Consider the following 18,609-nt stretch of genomic DNA (forward strand, 5'->3'; position numbering starts at 1 on the left):
TGAAACTTCCATTGAACTCAATGCATTATTGGGTTTAGAATTGTGTAGCCTATTGCAACCACTTGTAACTTTCTACAAAAATCAATTGCATATTGCAAAAGTATTTATATAAAGCATCTCATTCTGAGAAAGTATATTTTAATACCGATTGCTGGTTCTAAAATAAAACAAGCATATATTTTTTATATACAAACCATTGGCCTAGAGTTCAGTTATTGAGTGCATGAGACCATTTGCTGGCTGAGTGTGTGCAACAAATGCTTTACACTGTCCTCTGATACTGCCTTACTGCTCGACCAAGCTACCACTTTAGAGAGTAAGGTTATATCTAACTTTAGCCTCTGCCAAACCTCTGGGGACTGCGGACTCGGTACACCCTGTACCTATTTAGGAACAGCATATACAGAGCCACTTTCTCACACCATCACCCTACCCCCCTAACGCCAGCTTTGCCTACATGTTTATTTGGCTATGTCAAGGAGCTCCCAAACCCGCATCGATGATTAATTGCGATGCTACTACTGCTGGCCAAGTGTAGAGTGGCAATTGACTGGGGTCTCAAACCAGCACCATCAGTTAAAGCGTAGCTGGCCGACAACGCACACTGTCAGACGCACTTGACCACATGTTGGGACCTCATGCCCCCAGCAAGCCGCCCACACAACATCTGGGACCCACTTATACCTTTGTCAACTTGACGATGCCGAAATAAACTCACACTCCCTTAGTGCACAATCATAACATAAACCACACTTGGCTGGAAAAGAAAACACGAGGTCGCCTGTGTGCGGAAGAGAATGGACCCCACACTCTACTCATTCCAGCTATATTTAGAATAAGTGTGTACCACAGTGTATTATGTAGTTATGCAATTGTGCCAAATTGTTGCCGTAATCGAGAATTACCAACTTACTGAATCGGAATGGAAATAATTGAATGCCTCTGTTGAGCTATGAATAAAGCATTAATTAAAAAAAAGAAAATGAACACATATGATCTTAGTGAACCTTTCATGGCTATTTTATTAATCATTTAACACTGTTCCCACAACTATAATGTATTCCTAAATTTCAGTGGCATACTTCAATTTTCAATGGTCGTGATGAACAATATAAACATCTTATAGGAAATGGAAGTACAAAAAATGTTTAGTATTTTCATTGGGCACAGGGTCAAGACTGATTTGCACATGGCTGGGTTCAAACTGGAATGGCATGGTGAGCAAAAGACTATGGATATAGGCCCATATCTCTATACTGGGATGAATGTATGGCATTGTTCTGCATTCTGTCCATCAATTGCTCTTTTTGCATTTGTCAACCCGAGTGGGACGGGTATGCCCAGATGTGGGTCCCGTGCTCTCTATGCCACTGGAGTCAAGCTATCCTGGCTGATGAGGGGTGAAACCCTTAAACCGGTCCTAGGATGCTTGTTTCCAGTCCAGGGAGGACTTGGCCTGGCATTTCGGGCGGACTGTTCTCATTGGGCGCAGGGTCAAGACTGATTTGCATATGGCTGGGTCCAAACTGGAAATGCATGGTGAGCAAAAAACTATGGATTTAGGCCCAGATCTCTGTACTGGGGTGAATGTATGACATTGTTCTGAATTCTGTCCATCAATTGTTCTTTTTGCATTTATATTTTCCTTGGGCATACCTAAATGTTCCTATGCTATAAAGAAATGTTTAACATCACCCATTCCCCGTGTTTGAAGCTCTAAGCACCGAACCTTTATAGTCAGGACTGGAATAATATATTCAGATAGATTATAGGTGGTTTATGCTTGCACATAATATACCATGCAGAGTGAACATTCTGTTAAGAACATTGGGGCCTCTTTCTTACGAACCTTCACACTTTCTTCTTTTTTTACAGTTTTCTTTTGCTTGACTTGATCCTGGTAAACTTTGTAATTCACATACTCCTTTTTTGGAGGCTGAAACAAGAAGAAGAACTGCCAAGATTAATGAGCGTTTGTATAGATCAAAAAAGCAAAACCATCGAAATCATCTCGGCAGAAATATTTAATAATAATGATATCACAGTAAGGCAACCACAAATCGTGTTTAGTAACATTTTTATTGAAAGTTTTATTCAAAACAAGGGCATCATAACTCAAGAAGAGGGCATTTGGAGCTGGAGGGCTTCAACCAGAGATACTTGGTCTTCATTTATGTTCTGGTTATTCCACAGAACTGACAACATTGTCATAAAATGGTTGAGTAACAACTTCTTAGCTTTATGTAATGAAATTAAATGAAATACAGTATTTGTAAAGTGCAAGCAAGTACCCGAGGGTGCCAAGGCGCTGGGGGGCGTTAGGAAGATTAAGCGAGCTATTGCCCAGAGTCACATGGTGCTGGGCTAACCTGCCACCTGCGCCGGGGATCGAACCGTGAGCACTTGTGTTCCGGAGTCAGCTAGTCTGGCCGCTGCGCAACACCTTTTTTTTGCTATACACTTTAGGAATTCCAGCAATGTACAATATGCCTTCTGTCGTGGACTTGCTTTGAGCTGGAGGGACCTTGCAACCTGTATACTTCTACTTTCCACGTTTTAGCTGTGTAAATTACATAAAGGATGCTTGCACAGCTTATCTATCTGACTGGGGTTAAAACAATAAGGACAGTATCGGCAAACAAAGCAGTTTTTTAAACTATCCATAGAATCAGCAGAAGTTACTGCAGTGGCCCCATTTGTACATTCCCATTGTGACTTCTTCTAATGAGATGCCTCTTTTAACAGTGACTAACCGTTCAGGTGCCTAAAACGCTTATGAAACTTAGGGACATGGGAGTACCTAGATCAATCAATCAATCAATCAATCAATCAACCAGGGGTTGTTAAAGCGTGCTACTCACCCATGAGGGTCTCAAGGCGCTGTGGGTGGGGGGGGGTTGGGGGGGGCGGTGCAGCTCTGGTTCAGCCGAAGAGACAGGCCTTGAGGTTCTTCCTGAAGGTGTGCAGGGTCGGGAGCGTCTGATGTTAACTGGGAGCTGGTTCCAGGTATTGGCAGCGATGTAGGAGAAGGCTCTTCCGCCTGCTCTGCTTCTGCGTATGCAGGGGGGGGTCTCTGCCAGGGCTAGGTCGGTGGAGCGGAGGTTCCTTTTGGGTACGTTGAAGGAGACGCTCTCGTTGAGATATTTGGGTCCAATGTTGTGGAGGGATTTGTAGGCGTGGGTGAGAAGTTTGAAGGTTACTTTATTCTCGACGGAGAGCCAATGGGGGTTTCGTAGGTGTAGGGTCATGTGTTCATGCCGAGGGGTCCCGAGGACTAGTCTGGCTGTAGTGTTCTGAATGGTTTGGAGCTTGTGTAGAAGAGTTCTGTTGATTCCGGCATAGAGGGAATTGCCGTAGTCCAGTCTACTGGTTATGAGTGCGTGGGTGACGGTCTTTCTGCATTCAGGGAGTATCCATTTAAAGGTCTTTCGGAGGATGCGAAGGCAGTTGAAACTGGTGGAGGCGACGGAGTTGATTATATCATTCTAATCCTTGAACAGGTTGTTGGCTTTTTGTGGCCAAATAGATCCATTTAAATGTTTTACTGAAAAACAAGGCCCACTACAGACGATGCTGCAATTTTTAAATATAAAATTAAAAAGACATTACTATACAAGTAATAAAAGCACATAAAAGACTCCTTAAAATACTACTTAGAAGTGGTGAGGCTGGCCAGGTATGGAGACAGCTGAGTTCTGTAGCACGTCCCCACAGAAGCTGCTTATGTCACCCTCTGGATGAAGGGACAGTGGCAGGCCAGTGTCCAACAACTGGGTCCGTCAGGGCCACGTCGGCAAAGGTCCGGGACAGACCTGCCAAATGCTGCCAGAGATTAAGGCACTGTTAACCTCACTGCCCTGAGTACCTCAAGATGGCGGTGGTGCGAAAGTGACTGCTGCATCATGCATGGCGGGGATGAAGAAGATGATGATGGTGGTAACATGAGAGATCAGGGTATACTGTGAACCTGGGGCACTCATCCGACATTCAAAGGCGGAGAAGATCAGACATGACAGAATAAAAGGAGGGAGCTATCAGGCTGGCACTTTCAGGGATATACACCCATGCCTAGAGGGCTGGAGGTCCTGTGGTTTTAATGGCGAACAGTGGGAGCAGAAATCTGTGCCTATTTGGGCCCAGTATAAAAAGTAGAAAAGAAGCCCCATTAGTCTGGTCAGACTGAAATAACTGTACACAGGGTTTTCACTACGAGGTGAGGTAAGGAGAATACAATGCGCACGAACAATAGAGAGGTACAGCGGTTGTCTCCTTCACACTGAGACCACATGCACCCATTGATGCAGAGCCTGAAGACACTGCAGACTGGGCGTGGGGCGACTTTCTAAAGGAGAATTCATATTAATGAGATCACTCAAATCTATTAGTTCTGGCCTGCATTCCTCAACAGGAGAGATTAAAGAAGCAAGCAGTACTTTATATACTAAGATGGAGGCCTTTTCAGGCAGAGTGCGGACGGTGGAGCAGACTACTCATAAAGAAGAGGAGCTAGTGGGAACATTGGAATACACCTGAGCGTCGACTGAGTCTGAACTGGTCACCACTGCAGACTTTCTAGACTGGTGCGGTACTTACTCCATTTAACACGGAGCGCCAACTTGAGGCTTTTGAAAATGCACATTGTGGGGCATAATTATGCAGTTACATGTCAAAAGTGAGTGACATAAGGGGGAACGTTGCTTAGCCACTTAAAATGGCAGCTGCAAACTTGAGTGGTTCTGTACCATCTGTCTCTAATCTTGCATCATCCTGCCTACTCAACAACTCAAAACTCACCGCGGGCTGCTCCTTATGGCTGCTCTTCTGCTGGGTAAGAGAGTGAGGGGTTCAAGGATTTATCTCCAACCTCCCGTTCCTAGCCAAACCCTTGGAGAAGTGCGTTCTCCAACAACTGAACAAACATATTGATGATTTCAACCTCCTTGACACCTTTCAATCGGGATTCCGGAAAGGGTGTAGCACTGAAACAGCCATGCTCAATATTTCAGACAATATCCACAGAGCCTTAGATGAAGGTTAAGCCTGTCTTCTCATCCTCATTGACCTATCTGCGGCTTTCAACACAATTAATCACCTAGCTTTACTTGAGACTCTGAAGGGCCGTTCTGGCATTGATGGCATGATACTAAAATGGTTCGCTTCCTACCTCCAGCAATGATCGCAACAAATTAAAATCAACTCCTGCCTCTCGAAGCCAACATGAGTCACACTTGGGGTCCCTCAAGGCTTGATCCTCTCCCCTGCCCTCTTCAATCTCTTCATGGAAGCCCTGACAATCATTCTAAAAGAAGCAGGAGTTAAATATCATCTATATGCAGACGACACTCAACTCTACTACAAAATAAAATCACACAGCGACATCCAACACCTCAATGTTACACTAACCAAGATCCAATCCTGGTTTAACGCAAACCACTTAAAGTTGAACCCAAATAAAACGGAATTAATACTGTTCGCTACAAAAAGTAACCACCTTCCTATACATGACTGGCTCAAGAACCTGGATGCCCTAAACTGCTCCCTCGCTATAACCGACTCGGCTAAGTCACTAGGCATAACCTTGGACAAGAACTTATCGATGAAGGACCACATCAAAAACTCTGCAAAAAGTGTGCTGTATATACTAAAACACCTGAAGAAAATGAAACCTTTCATTCCCCAAGACAATTTCAAGATTGTTGTTCAATCCCTAGTCCAACCCAAACTGGACTATGGGAACGCTATCCTTACAGGGACGCCAAAAACTCACCTAGCCTCACCAAGGTCAGTCCTTAACATGGCTGCTCCACTCATAACGGGGGTTACAAAGTTTGATCACATCACACCATCCCTCCACTCCCTCAACTGGCTACCCATTGAAGGCAGATGTATCTACAAATTGGCCTGCATCACACACAAAACCTTCCACTCACATTACCCCAACTACCTAAACAGCAAACTGGTCAAAGCTGGAAGATCCAGATCCCTGAGAAGCTCCAACTCACTTCTCATCCCTTTGAAATTCAAAAAGTCAGCCACTCAGTCCCGATCCTTTTCTGGTAACGTACCCATGATATGGAACTCACTCCTGATTGTCCTCAGATGCAATCGCTCCTTCCCATGCTTCAAAAGGGACCTGAAACTCCTTCTCCTCAAGAAATACCTTACTGTCCAAGTCAAGGAATCAAGACTCCAATAACCTAGTTGACTCCCTGCCAATTTTTCCATCCTGGATAAGTGGAGTTTCGACTGCTTCGACCTTGGGAGCTCCCCCCCATCCTTCACTGTCTGCCTAATTATAATGTGTTGCTTATATCCTCATGCACCCTTATGTCCTGCTATGCAATGTATGCCTAATTAGAATGTTTAGCTTATATCTTTATACATCCCTAGGTCATGCTATGTAATGCACCTATGTATGCAAAGCGCTCTGATACCCCCTGGTCTAGTTAGCGCTATATAAAACCTATAAAATAAAAAAATAAAAATAGGGCAACTTACAGATGATGTATTGGTGGAGGCAAGAGCCTAACCAAGACATTTAGCAATCGTGACACAGTTGTCTAAATCAGCTGAAATACGTACACAAAACATAACTCACAAGACACAAAATATGGAAAATGGGGGCAATAGCCTCCCCTAACTGCCTTCAGTGCACAATACAAGGAGGAGATTACTACACCCTGTATGGGGCTGTATTAGGCTGGAAATGTACTGGAGGCGGGTGCTATCGTGCTTGGGGGCAGTTCTGGGATGCAACATGCCTCAGGACCCAAAAGCTGATCCTCCTACAAATCAACACAGAACTCAACTAAGATCAGCGCATGTTGACATTGCTAAAATTGGGTCTGACCGGCTAAGAGAGATCTAGCTTGACGCTGGAAGGACAGCAATCGTCCTTCATCAAGGAATGGTGCAAGGGACTTGGCTGGTGTGTAAGTAGAGAGAAACCAATAGGGAGTGGGTAATGGGAGAGAAAACTAGGGGCCATGGGGGGAAATCACCTATGTTACATTATTGTCATATTGGCCTACACTCAGCAATGGAATTTGTTGAAATAAAAAGCCAAAGGACAATAACATATTTCTAAAATAAAAAAAAGAGAATATGTGGCATCATCTCTACCCTGGTGAAGGACATGGGGGTGAGCAGGAAAGCACTGGGACATTGCCCACTCACAGTCTCATTTTTCTCCTAGGGCATTGAAGGGAAAGGAGCAAGACGGCGGGGTCATCATGATATTGCCAGTGATAGGGATCAACTTCTCGAATCAGTAACCGGGGTAAAGGAGCTGTTTTTTCACCAACCGTAGGGCCAGTTGTCTCCTTACTTTAGTCCAGTAACTCTTAAATGGAAGCATGCGCCATTTGAAATTAGAAAGGAACTACTGGCCAATCATCAGGATTTATAAAGAGCAACAAATCACCCAAATAGAGTAACCAAGCACTTGCAGGCCTTGGAGGCTTATTCGAACAGCCAGGTCTTGGCCATAGAGGTTCCATCAACAGTGAATCATCCAGCACAATTGGAAGTGCGTCAAAAAGGGACCTTCCTGGATGGCACTCAAAACTCATTGGATGGAACAGATTGGGTAGCCAGCTCTCAGAGCATAATCGGGTAATATAGCACAGATAGGAATATCGCTGTGACCTTCTCCTGAATATGTAACTGCTTGACCTCCTGAGAAAGTTTACCGTGAACAGGAAATGTAGAGGATATGTAGGAATATCCTTTGTAAACCGCTGTATATGACCACTCTATGGTTCCTATTTTTCCTTCTTAACTCTAGTCCCCCCCACAATCCCAATGAGGGTATTTATATTGTATTAAGATTTGCTCCAGCTGATTTGTTGGAAAATTGGGAAGAAATTTGTCTCTTCATTAGATATATAATTAGGCAGTATCTGTGCGTATTGATGATTTCATTCATCATTAAAAAAGATTTAAAGCATAAAATACCAACTTAATATTATATCCACATATTATACTTGGGGATGTCAAAACCGTTTAACCAAAAGAGTTTCTTTCACCGACAACTGTCTCTTTCAATCAGAGAAGAGAAAAGAAACAATGTCAGTTTCTATTCATTGTACTCAGAACAGTTGAAAAGCTATTTATTCAACTCTCGAATATCATTTTACTATGAAATTGACAAATTCTACACACTTTCCTTGTCCAATGACAGAAAACAGTTACAGCGTTAATACTGCATAATCATATTACAGCATGCACATTTACAATAATAAAATACAATGAATCCTACCCTCGGTCATAAATGACAGTAATCTGATTAAAAGATTACTGAAATTATGCCAACACAGCTGCACCTTTTTGTGCAATTTATTTTATCAACTATGGTCTCACTGTTCATAGAAAGTTAAGAAAGTTAAAAGAAGCTCTGAAAAGCCAGCAATTCTCACCTTGCTGACGCATTGGCTTTGGAGGTATGGGGTTCCCCATTCAAACCTAGAGACCTTCTATTATTATAAAACTAGCTTATTAGCCAGGGGAGGGTGGTACACAAGGTATTATAGGACCTGTTTCCACTATCATTGTAATATGATTTCTCCCTTCGTTTTCTATGGAATTGTAACAATGCTGATGGTTTTAGTTTTGATCATTTGTTTGCTTATGTTAGCCAAAGTACTGCATCTTAGAGCACGTTGTTAAAAATATACATTTTAAACGTTTCCGTGTCTCTGATTACTCACGTTGTGGACGGATATGAGAATAACAACGAAAAGGTGTTCTTGATTCCCACCATTCCTGAGTGAATTCTAAGTTGCTTGTTCTGGGTTGTCTAATCATTGGTAGCTTCGATATGGTACGGAGAACGAATGAGACACTGAAGCTAGTCGGATAGGGGTTCTAGGTACTGATGTGAGTTTTTTGGTACACCACAATTCACGGAGGTCCTGCGCATAGTTCTGTGCATGAGCAGAATCCCCGCAACATGGCGCCTAACGTTGGGCGCCATGTTGCGGGGATTCTGCTCATGCACAGAACTATGCGCACGAAACCAGGTACTGAGGTTAGTCTTTGGTACACCACAATTCACTGAGGTCCTGGTTTCCTGCGCATAGTTCTGTGCATGAGCAGAATCCCCGCAACACTAGGAGAGACCTAAAAAAAGGTCTTAGGTTACTTACAGAATGCACTGTGATATCATATGCTGTTCTTAGTATAGTGAGCATTTCTTTTATGGTCCAAAGCCTCAATAATTAGAACTAAAGGGCACTTTCTAATCTCGCCTTGAAAGCAGTTATGACCAACTGTGCCATAAACGTAGAGTACATTATTTATTTAGCATATCAGATAAATAACTTCCTATTTCAGTTTCAACTATTTCCTGTCATGTCAATGTAGTCTGTCTTCAAAACCATAACCAATCCTGTGATAATACAAAATCAATGTTGGTTCAGGGATTATCATAAGGCCTAGCTTAAATTGGAGCTGAAACAGATTAGTCTATCATCGTACCATGTGTAACTGTGAGGAAGACAGTCACTGTCATTTTTCTTTCTTTTCTGAAGTTCCTGAATTTTGGCATGTTAGTTAGGTGCCTTATATCGAGGGTCCACTTGGACTCCAAATTGGTGTTCCTCACAGGCGGTGCTTTGATGAGACCTGTGAAGGAAGTCCCTCCATTGGCCTTCTTAACACTAGCCTCAAGGAGGTAGCCCTCTATATCCCCCTGTTGAAGTCCTGGCAAGTAGCAACACATTCTAGTTATAAGGGGAAGGAGCGACTTCAGGGGAGCAGTCAACATACCTTCCGATCTAAATCAAGTTTAAGGGTTGGTGTAGACGGGGGTTACTTTAAATCTATGTTTCTGTGCGTTTGGGGTGTTTACAAACACTATGAGCAAAACATTTAGTAATATTGATCACAATCAATGGAATGTGTGTGCATGGCAAATGCTTTGTGAACGCTAGTTGGGCATCCATCCATAAGTTTCCTTTTAGCTATTTGCTAATATTTATTAATTAGGAAAAAAGTATATGCAAAATGGAGGACAGATATTGCCCTCACTCCTTATCTTACAGGACTGGACTCCTCCTGCAAAAACTGCGGTGCCATATACCTATATCTGATTAAGATGGTCTATTTGTCTTTAGCAATTCGGTCACTTTCGGAAACTGATACGATGTTCATGCTGGTGGTGTTGTGGCAAGGCCTTCAGCAGAGGAAGAAGTTTGGCTGGCACCAAAACAGAAGAGATGGAGCCTCCGTTAGAAGCCTAGGGGTCCTCCCTCCCACCTTGGCTCTTGGTGCTCACAGAAGAACCAGATCGAGCAGAGGTGTAGTAAAAGAGGGGCAGCATAATCTGGATGAAAGCTGCAATTTGTGAGCGTACACTGCCATGAGCTGGTAACTCCAGGAATGGATTTGGGGGCTCTGCCCATCGCCAGCTGCATCGCCACCAAAACAGTCTTTGACAATGCTGTTAAAGCTGGAGCCAGGGAATGGACTGGGGGACTGAAAGATCTACTGCTCAGTTGGGGGCAATGCTGCGAGGCAGACGAGTCTCTTTTGTGATCCTTCTTGTGTTTCTTCCTAAAAAACGTATCCTTCCCTTGAAACCAGCCCGCATCGATGATTTGTTGGCTCACTCTCTCATAGCCTCAGCAGGAATGAGGCCACACATTGTGCACAATATGGAGGGTCATTTGGACCCGGCGCACTACAGACATACACTGTGTAGGTCCAAAAGCGAAATGTACTTGCCGCAGGACTGACATGGGTTAAACCCTAAAAGTATAGGGGAAGTCATGCCTGTTGAAAATACTGCAAAATACATTTGGAAGGATATGTTCGGAGGAAAGCAACTCCAGATCTACACTGAAAGTTACGCAAAAAGGAACCAATGTCCGTGAGCAAAGGCTGTGCTTTATATGGCTCCATGAGGTTATTCCTGGGATGGATCCTAAAGCAGAGTCAGAGACAAGGCAAAACCTATCCGCATAAGAGAGCTATTTCAGCTTTCTAGGTCTTTTGAGGAATCTGCAGGCAGTAGTGACCATAAGAAATATGAACCTGGACATATAAACTGAAACTTCTCTCCAACTTGCTGAACATCTCTAGAATAAAAAGATGCAAAGGCTAATGCATTCAAGAGCTAAATTCAGCACACTCCTTCTGCGCTTTGATGCACTTTATACTGTTTGCCCACTTGAGCAGACTCTGCAGTTACTGATATTTCCAGAACACAGACCTAGGTGCTGCCCCATTTCTTCCCTGCTTGGAACAAAACCAATGGCTTTAGCTCTGCTGGCCTGCCGTGATGCTGTGGCCCTTTCTTGCGTGAAGTCTCCCGTCAGCTCCAACAGTCCATACAGTTCCTAGTATCCTTCTCTCCCGCTTGTTATAGACCGCAGGAGGAGGTCTACCAAGGAAAAAAATATTATAAGTGCAGATGAATTGAATGGTTGCAATGCTTGATGGACACACCCTTTTTCGGCACCACCTTGTGTAATTTATGTTCTTCAACTGTGCTTAATCACGGCTGTTCGTGGGAGACCTATGTTGTCTATCCCAAGGCCTTTAAGTTTGTGGGCGAGACTATCACTGGTCCACAAGTAAGGAGCTACCACCCCAGGCCTTAGGCCCTCAGGTAGTCAGACATCCCCATCTTAGTACACTTATACTACTAACCCTCAACACAGGAGGTATGCTTACCTTCCGTGACCCAACAAATGCGCTTTTCAGAAATCCCAAGATACTGCCCATTTACTTTGCAAATATAATGTACTATTGATTGTCATTATGAATGCCTTGTTTGTTTTTTTTTAGGTGTCTGTGAATATTAGGATCAGGAAGGGTTTGCAACAAGGTGTCTCATACTGATCCATCATTTTACACATGTATTATTATGAGATTATCCGTTAACAACAGTGATCAATAAGATTGTGAACACCGTTGAATCATTCCAAGGTTTTTTCTAATTGACGGTTGTGTTACTGTGTGACAATTATCAGAATGGTACCACAGTTTAATATTAGTCATTTAATGATTGTCTTATATTTGATTGTAGATACATTTGATACTTACTAGTCCTCATGAAGGCAGGATGTGATTCTCAGACAGATAGCATGCTACTCAGTGGGGCAGAGTTAGTCTCCGTTGCAGCAGTTAGCCATATATTATGCAACATTAATAGAACTGATGTACCTAACTAGCTGCATGTGGTTTGTAACTAGGAGAAGTGGGGCCAGATTTATGGTTTGGCAGACATATTGATCCATCACAATGGAGTATATTTTTCTGCTTTGTCGACTGTAAGAGAGTAGGACTTTAAATTCTAGGTCAACTGGACAGAAATTAATCTCTGGAAATTCTGGTTTTTAGTTAGTGCTTTCAGAAATATAATTATGAATGTCATTGATCCTTAAATTCCTACATCGCTTCACAATACCATTTTTGAACTGCGTTTTCTTTAGAGACAATTCTTCTTAATCTTAGTAGTTTTGACTATAATGTAGACTCAAATATTACATTTGTATAATTAAAGTTAGTCCTAAGTAGAAGGTGGTTCATATCAGATTTCGTAACAAAATATTAATATCACAATATTGGAATACTTTAATTTTTTAATACAAAAAAGTATTGATATATTTAAAAAATAAACTCATAAGATAATGTTAACATTTTAATGCAACCACTGTGCACAAAATTGAATATATAAAATGTGGAATTCCACAGATATTAGTTTGAAAGAGCCAACTATATGCAGGTATAATTTTTTAAATCAACACTAGTAACCCCGCCAGTCATTTGCATGGTGGCATCCCATCCATCTTATTCTGTTGAGACCTCCACCGCCTTAGATTCAACACCCTCTGAACATGCGCTGGCACACACAACTGTCCAAATCTGCTAAGCAGTATCTCCATCATTCAAAGAAAGCATACCAACAACTTCAACCCCATATACGTTATTGATTAGATTAAATGACACTATCAAAAACACACATTGATTCCGCCTCCTATCATCTATTCCCCAATGTACTCTAATTAGTGTTTCAAATCTCATCACACATTCATTCCAGGAGGCTCTCAGTCATAAACCAAGATTAACCATTATAACGCTTAACTGCAAGATAAAAATAAATTCACTGTTCGGCAGATGTGGTGAACACTTTTTTCTGAGCACCTATCAAATCACAAAACATACCACAGACTGCCATCATATCTGCACTTGACACTGTAGGAAATGCTTATTATCACCCAATACTCCGCGTTGTCCGGCTTATACTGTCAACTTCCTACTCTTTCATCTTCTTATAGCTATTTGCCATCTACTTCTCTATGATATTCGTTCTGCATTCACCATACTGCCTTTCAATTATCCACATTCCACCTCCTACTTTGTATGGTCCATCACTCCCAGAAACACTTCCGAGCTTATTCTGATGCTCAAAGCTTGAAGTATGTCCAATGCACCAGCCAATTTCATACAAGGAACAGTGAAACGTGCCTTCCACCACCAGAGTTGTCTGGTGCCCGATTTCTTCAAGTAAGTACTCCTATGTAAGACGATATTATGCTTCAAAACCACTGTCATCCTGCTACTGTTATTACTACAAATAAAAATAAGGCAAGCAGTTCCTGTCCAACTGCTGATCCACCTCTTAATTCTCCTCTCAAAGAAACATTACATGTTCAACACACACATGCTACCTCCCTGCACACAGTTTGCTGAATTCTTTCCAGTTCAGCTTTCTCTGTTTGCCTAACTTGATTACCTCAGCAAGCCAGGATCACATAGCCTCCATTACTTGTTTCCTAAACCTCTTGGTGGTGTACAAAACATGCAAATCATCTTGTTGTAGGGTTCAATAGGGCCTGCGCTCGAGTCTCCATTTTAGCTACATATTTTATTCTGACAGTTTCAAATGGAGAATTTTTACATGCTTTGCACTTACACGACATTGTACTTAGAAATTATTCTGGAAATGCTTCTGTGAAAGTCTCGATTATGAACTTTCGGACATATTTCCCTTCTTTCATCTTTGGAATTCCAAGGACACGCAGATTATTGCGCCGTGCGCGGTTTTCCAGATCCGTCATCTTCCACTCGATGTCCTCTCGAGTAGCCTGCAAAGTCTCTATCGCGGTTTGCTGCTTAGTAAGTATATCTTCAGTACTTAATATTCGTTCCTCTGTGTCTGTCACCCGCTTGGTAGGTTCGTTAACAGACTTAACCATCCGCCGCATAGTATTCTGTAATTTTCGAACTGCACCCTAAGTACGGTTACTTTCAGTCTTGGTCTCAGCCCGGTGGGCCATAATGCTCTTATATATTAGGTCCAACGTTACTCCATTAGCGCCTTGATCTGAATCCTGCAGTTGGGACTCCTCTCCCCTCGATTCCCAGATAGGTTGTAGAAGAGGTGTCTTTTCCTGTGAGGCCCCTTCAGTTTCGGGATTTCGCCGGACCGTGTCTTGTTGATCCCCCAGTCCCCTCGTCTGTGTGGATAAATGTGTCAAATCACCGTATTCCTCCATCAGGTCTTCATCATCTGTGAGTGCCACCTCGTCACCCCACTCACCTTGGAGGCTGTTACCATCATCCTCCGATACCGCGGATAGATCTGGCATTGAATAAAATTTGCCATCGGACAATGCAGAATCTGTGTCTACCAGGTCCACTGTGACTGTACATTGCCCATTCATGCCACTTTCGCCTTCTCCTTCTCCTTTCCTAATACTGCACTCAGGAGGGTCCGAGCCGTTGGAGTCAACCCCATCACCACCTGTCGCTCCTACAGTGGGTCTTGAACTTATAGCAGCACCTTTTTTTTCTTAAAAACTGCGTGTAGCATAGGTGCTTTTGCAGCATCCAAATTCCCAGGCAATGTAGAAGTAATATGCGTGTTATTACTAACAGTATGTACACCATTATCGCTATTGCCACTGGTCAAGCCGGCCGCGACTCCAGTCGACGCTGTGACCTTCATATTAGTTAATTTGGAGGAGAAAGCCGCGCTGCCAGATGCACTCACATTGCTGCTAGTGCTGTTACTGACAGTAGCATTGTCGTTGGCGCTGGTTGTATTATTTATATTAACGCTGCCTGCGTTATTAGCACTGGTATTATTCACATTCACAGCAACAGTTTTTCGTGTGTCTCTGCCTTTCGGCGCCATACCTGCTTTCTAGGCTCTCTAGGCGTTTTGAAGGTTATTTTCACTTTTACTGTAAAAAAAAAAAACCTTCTCACATTTTTCTGGAGGCTCCGAACACTTCTCAGCCTTTCATCCTCTCAGCCTCTCAGCCCAGACTTAAAGTTTACTGAAGAGAATCTCACCGCAGCTTGTAACACTGTGGCAGAAGAAGAAATTTCCAAAATCCGGTGAAACAAAGCCGCCGTTGCAACAGTTGCAATGTGATCATTCCTCGGCCGACTCACGCTAGTTTTCCACGTTTCCAGAGCAAAACAAACCTCTCCTCCGCTTAGCTCTCGCTACGGCTCCAGCTTTCAGCAATCCGATACTAGACTGAGGCTTGCCCGTCTCGACCTCTGCCACCAGGGGGCCGAAAGTTCATAATCGAGACTTTCACAGAAGCATTTCCAGAGCTAGCCGAATGGCAGTGGGAGAAGGAGATCACCAGGGCGCATAGATACCCATTTGTATTGCGCAAGAGTCACGGGGAATCAAATGCCTTGGCAGGCCCGAAAGCTTATCCACGAGCGATACTAATCTGCGTAAATAACTTTGTTCTGAGGGAAGCATTATACGATTTGGCTCGCCCTGATAAGCAAGGGCTCAGGATGTGACTTTTTTGTCAGGCCGGATTATTGTTCAGCAACTGTGACTTTAAGATGGCAATTCCGACAATTATTTCAGCCATTCCAAGCTAAGGGCGCGCAGGTTTTCCTTTTGAACCCTGCTAAACTCTAGGGGCCTCATGTAGGTAAATAAATTTTACCGGTTCTTAAATACCGAGCCGTACCGAATCGGTAAGTTATATGTAGGTAAAAATTCGGTAACAGTTACCGATTCGGTAACATTCGGTAAATACGAATCGGAATTCACCGATTCGGTAAATACCGAGGTGATAATTACCGATTCGGAAAATACCGAGGTGGTATCTACCGAATCGGAAAATACCGAGGTGGTATCTACCGATTCGGAAAATACCGAATCGGTACGTACGGATTCGGTAAATAACATCACATGACTTGACGAAACAGCTAATCCTGTGCAACGACAGCCCACCCAACCAGGAACTGCCCACACCCAGGCAGGTGTACACAATTAGCCGAAGTGGCCACACCCAGGCAGGTGTACATAATTAGCCGACCCTGGAGAGGCCTGGAGTGCAGAGGAGAGGCAGGGAGCAGTTGCATGTGCGAGCGGGAAACGAACAGCATGTCCAGCCAGAGAACACAGAAAGACGGAGGGGAAAGGAGGAGGAAGCTCAAATTCAGCCCCAAGGAACTCCAGGTGCTGGTGGAGGAGGTGGTGAAGCAGCACCAGAAGCTGTTTGGGAGGCAATCCCTGCAAGTGCCTGAGGCCGAAAAGCGCAACATATGGCTGGCCATCCAGGCGCAGGTCAATGCTGTGGGAGTGACCCACAGGGACATTGAGGTCCTCAAAAAGCGCTGGTATGACCTGAGGATTGTGACCAAGAGGAAGATGGGCGACATCCAGAAGGAGGCCAGCCAGACCGGAGGTGGAACCAACAGGGCACCTGCCCTCACCGAACTGGAGGAGCTGGTGGCGGCCACACTCGAGCAAGAGAGCGTCGTGGGTCTTGGGGACGCCGACAGCTCTGCCAGAGCCGCAACACACCAAGGTAAGACGAAAGCACAGCAATGTAGCCTCCCCTACCCCTATCCCACATCCCCCATTGTGAAACGAGAATCACACTGCAGTCCACACGTGTCAGTGCAGACAGGCAATGCATTCCGGGAGATGTAGTCAGGGCAACACTAACCATGACGTAAATGTCACAGGGCAACAAGGCATGTCACGCACTCGAGGCACAAGGAGACAGAGGACAGATTGGAATGTGAAATGATTTATTGTGACGCTTGCAATGCAGCCCTTCGGGGACACTGAGCCAATGTTGTTTTTCTGTCCACAGATGTGACATCATGCAGTACAGGGCATGCTGCAGGGGAGACGGCACACCGGCCACAAAAATCACCTCTAGCCAGCACGAGTTCAGACCAGGGAGCAGGCCCACTTGCAGCCGCACCACCTACGCAGCCAGCCTCGCCGCACACAGAGCCAGCATCACCTCACCGAGAGCCAGCATCACCACCACCAGAGCCAGCATCGCCACTCATGTTCGATTCACCGGCCACATCTCCGCTTGCAGGTGTGAGAATGAGGAGGCGTCCAGCAGCCAGGCTACGAGCCTTAGACACCTCGTCAGACGACAGCATGGGCCCAGAAGACCGCACCGGGCCCCAGGAAGGGAGCCATCCCACTGTGCCCCACACCTCACAGGCAGCACAGACGGGAGCAAGAGGGCGCCGCAGGTCGCGTGTCCAGAGTCCACCAGCACCCACTGACGGCCATGGTGTCTTCTTGGGGCTCGAGGGCCAAATGTTGAAGCAACAGCGCCTGCAATCAAAGGCAGTTATGTCAGTCCAGAGGCACATGCGGGTGATGAAGACAAGCTTAGTCAACATGGACACAAACATTGGCGGCATGGCTGCGGGCATTCGGGACATGTCCCAGTCAATCCAGCAGTTGTGCAGCAAATTAGATGCTGACATCGAAGCACGGCGCCGGGAACGCCAGCGAAGGGACACTACCAGCAGGGCACTCAACCGTCTGGCAACTGCGACTTCCCTACTTTGCCGGCGCTCTGTGACGATGCAGGAGGGCCTAACACAGTGCTGCAGCGACCTGTCTCGGGGGATGGTGCAGGTGACAAGTGCACTAGGGGTGCTATTGAGTAGTCAGGCGTCGACAACTGCTGCAGGGGATGCTGCGGAGAGCATCGACACCAGCAGCAGCATCACACCCCCCGTCCCCGAAGCACGCAGGAGCAGCAGGCGGCTTGGGGTTGGCTCTAGTGAGGATGCACAGGCCGTGCAATCCACCACTGCAGCGCGTATGCGCAAACATTGATGTGGCCCTGCTTATCCACTTGCCATTGGGTGACGTAACCCTGGACATACTCATTGTATAGATGGCATATTGCCAGATTGGCCTGTTCATGTGTTCATGGCGTGGTGCCACATTAAACTACGTCATGACTTCTCACAACTCGCTGTGTCCCCTCACTTACTCAGAAATAGTTGCATGTGATCTCTGCCCGTCTCCCTCTCCCATCGACTGCAGTTGGCACTCTAGCTGCGCTGCCCTCTGGCTGGCCTGACTCATCCTCGTTGTCCTCAAAATATGTTAGTTCCACATCTGTACCTTTTTTCGTGGCAAGGTTGTGCAGCATTGCACAAGTGGCAATTATCTTGCAGCAGGTGATGGGTTTGTACTGGCGTGCGCCTCCGCTCTTGTGGAGGCAGCGGAACCTGCTCTTCAGTAGTCCAAACGTGCGCTCCACCACATTGCGTGTAGATTTGTGGGCCACGTTGTATCGTCTCTCACTCTGGGTTGCTGGGTGTAGGTAGGGAGTGAGGATGAATGACCGG

General features: G+C 44.9%; 1 protein-coding gene across 1 annotated transcript in view; it reads right to left on the bottom strand.

The window, feature by feature from the left end:
• Window positions 1-18,609, bottom strand: part of FSAF1 (40S small subunit processome assembly factor 1) — a 241,315-nt gene that overhangs the window by 87,530 nt on the left and 135,176 nt on the right. The window contains exon 5 of the mRNA XM_085612025.1: window positions 1,850-1,936. Coding sequence (XP_085468151.1) covers window positions 1,850-1,936 — 87 coding nt within the window. The remainder of the gene's footprint in view (window positions 1-1,849; window positions 1,937-18,609) is intronic.

The sequence above is a fragment of the Triturus cristatus genome, chromosome 6 (genome assembly GCF_964204655.1).
Source record: "Triturus cristatus chromosome 6, aTriCri1.1, whole genome shotgun sequence".
Classification (NCBI taxonomy): Eukaryota; Metazoa; Chordata; class Amphibia; order Caudata; family Salamandridae; genus Triturus; species Triturus cristatus.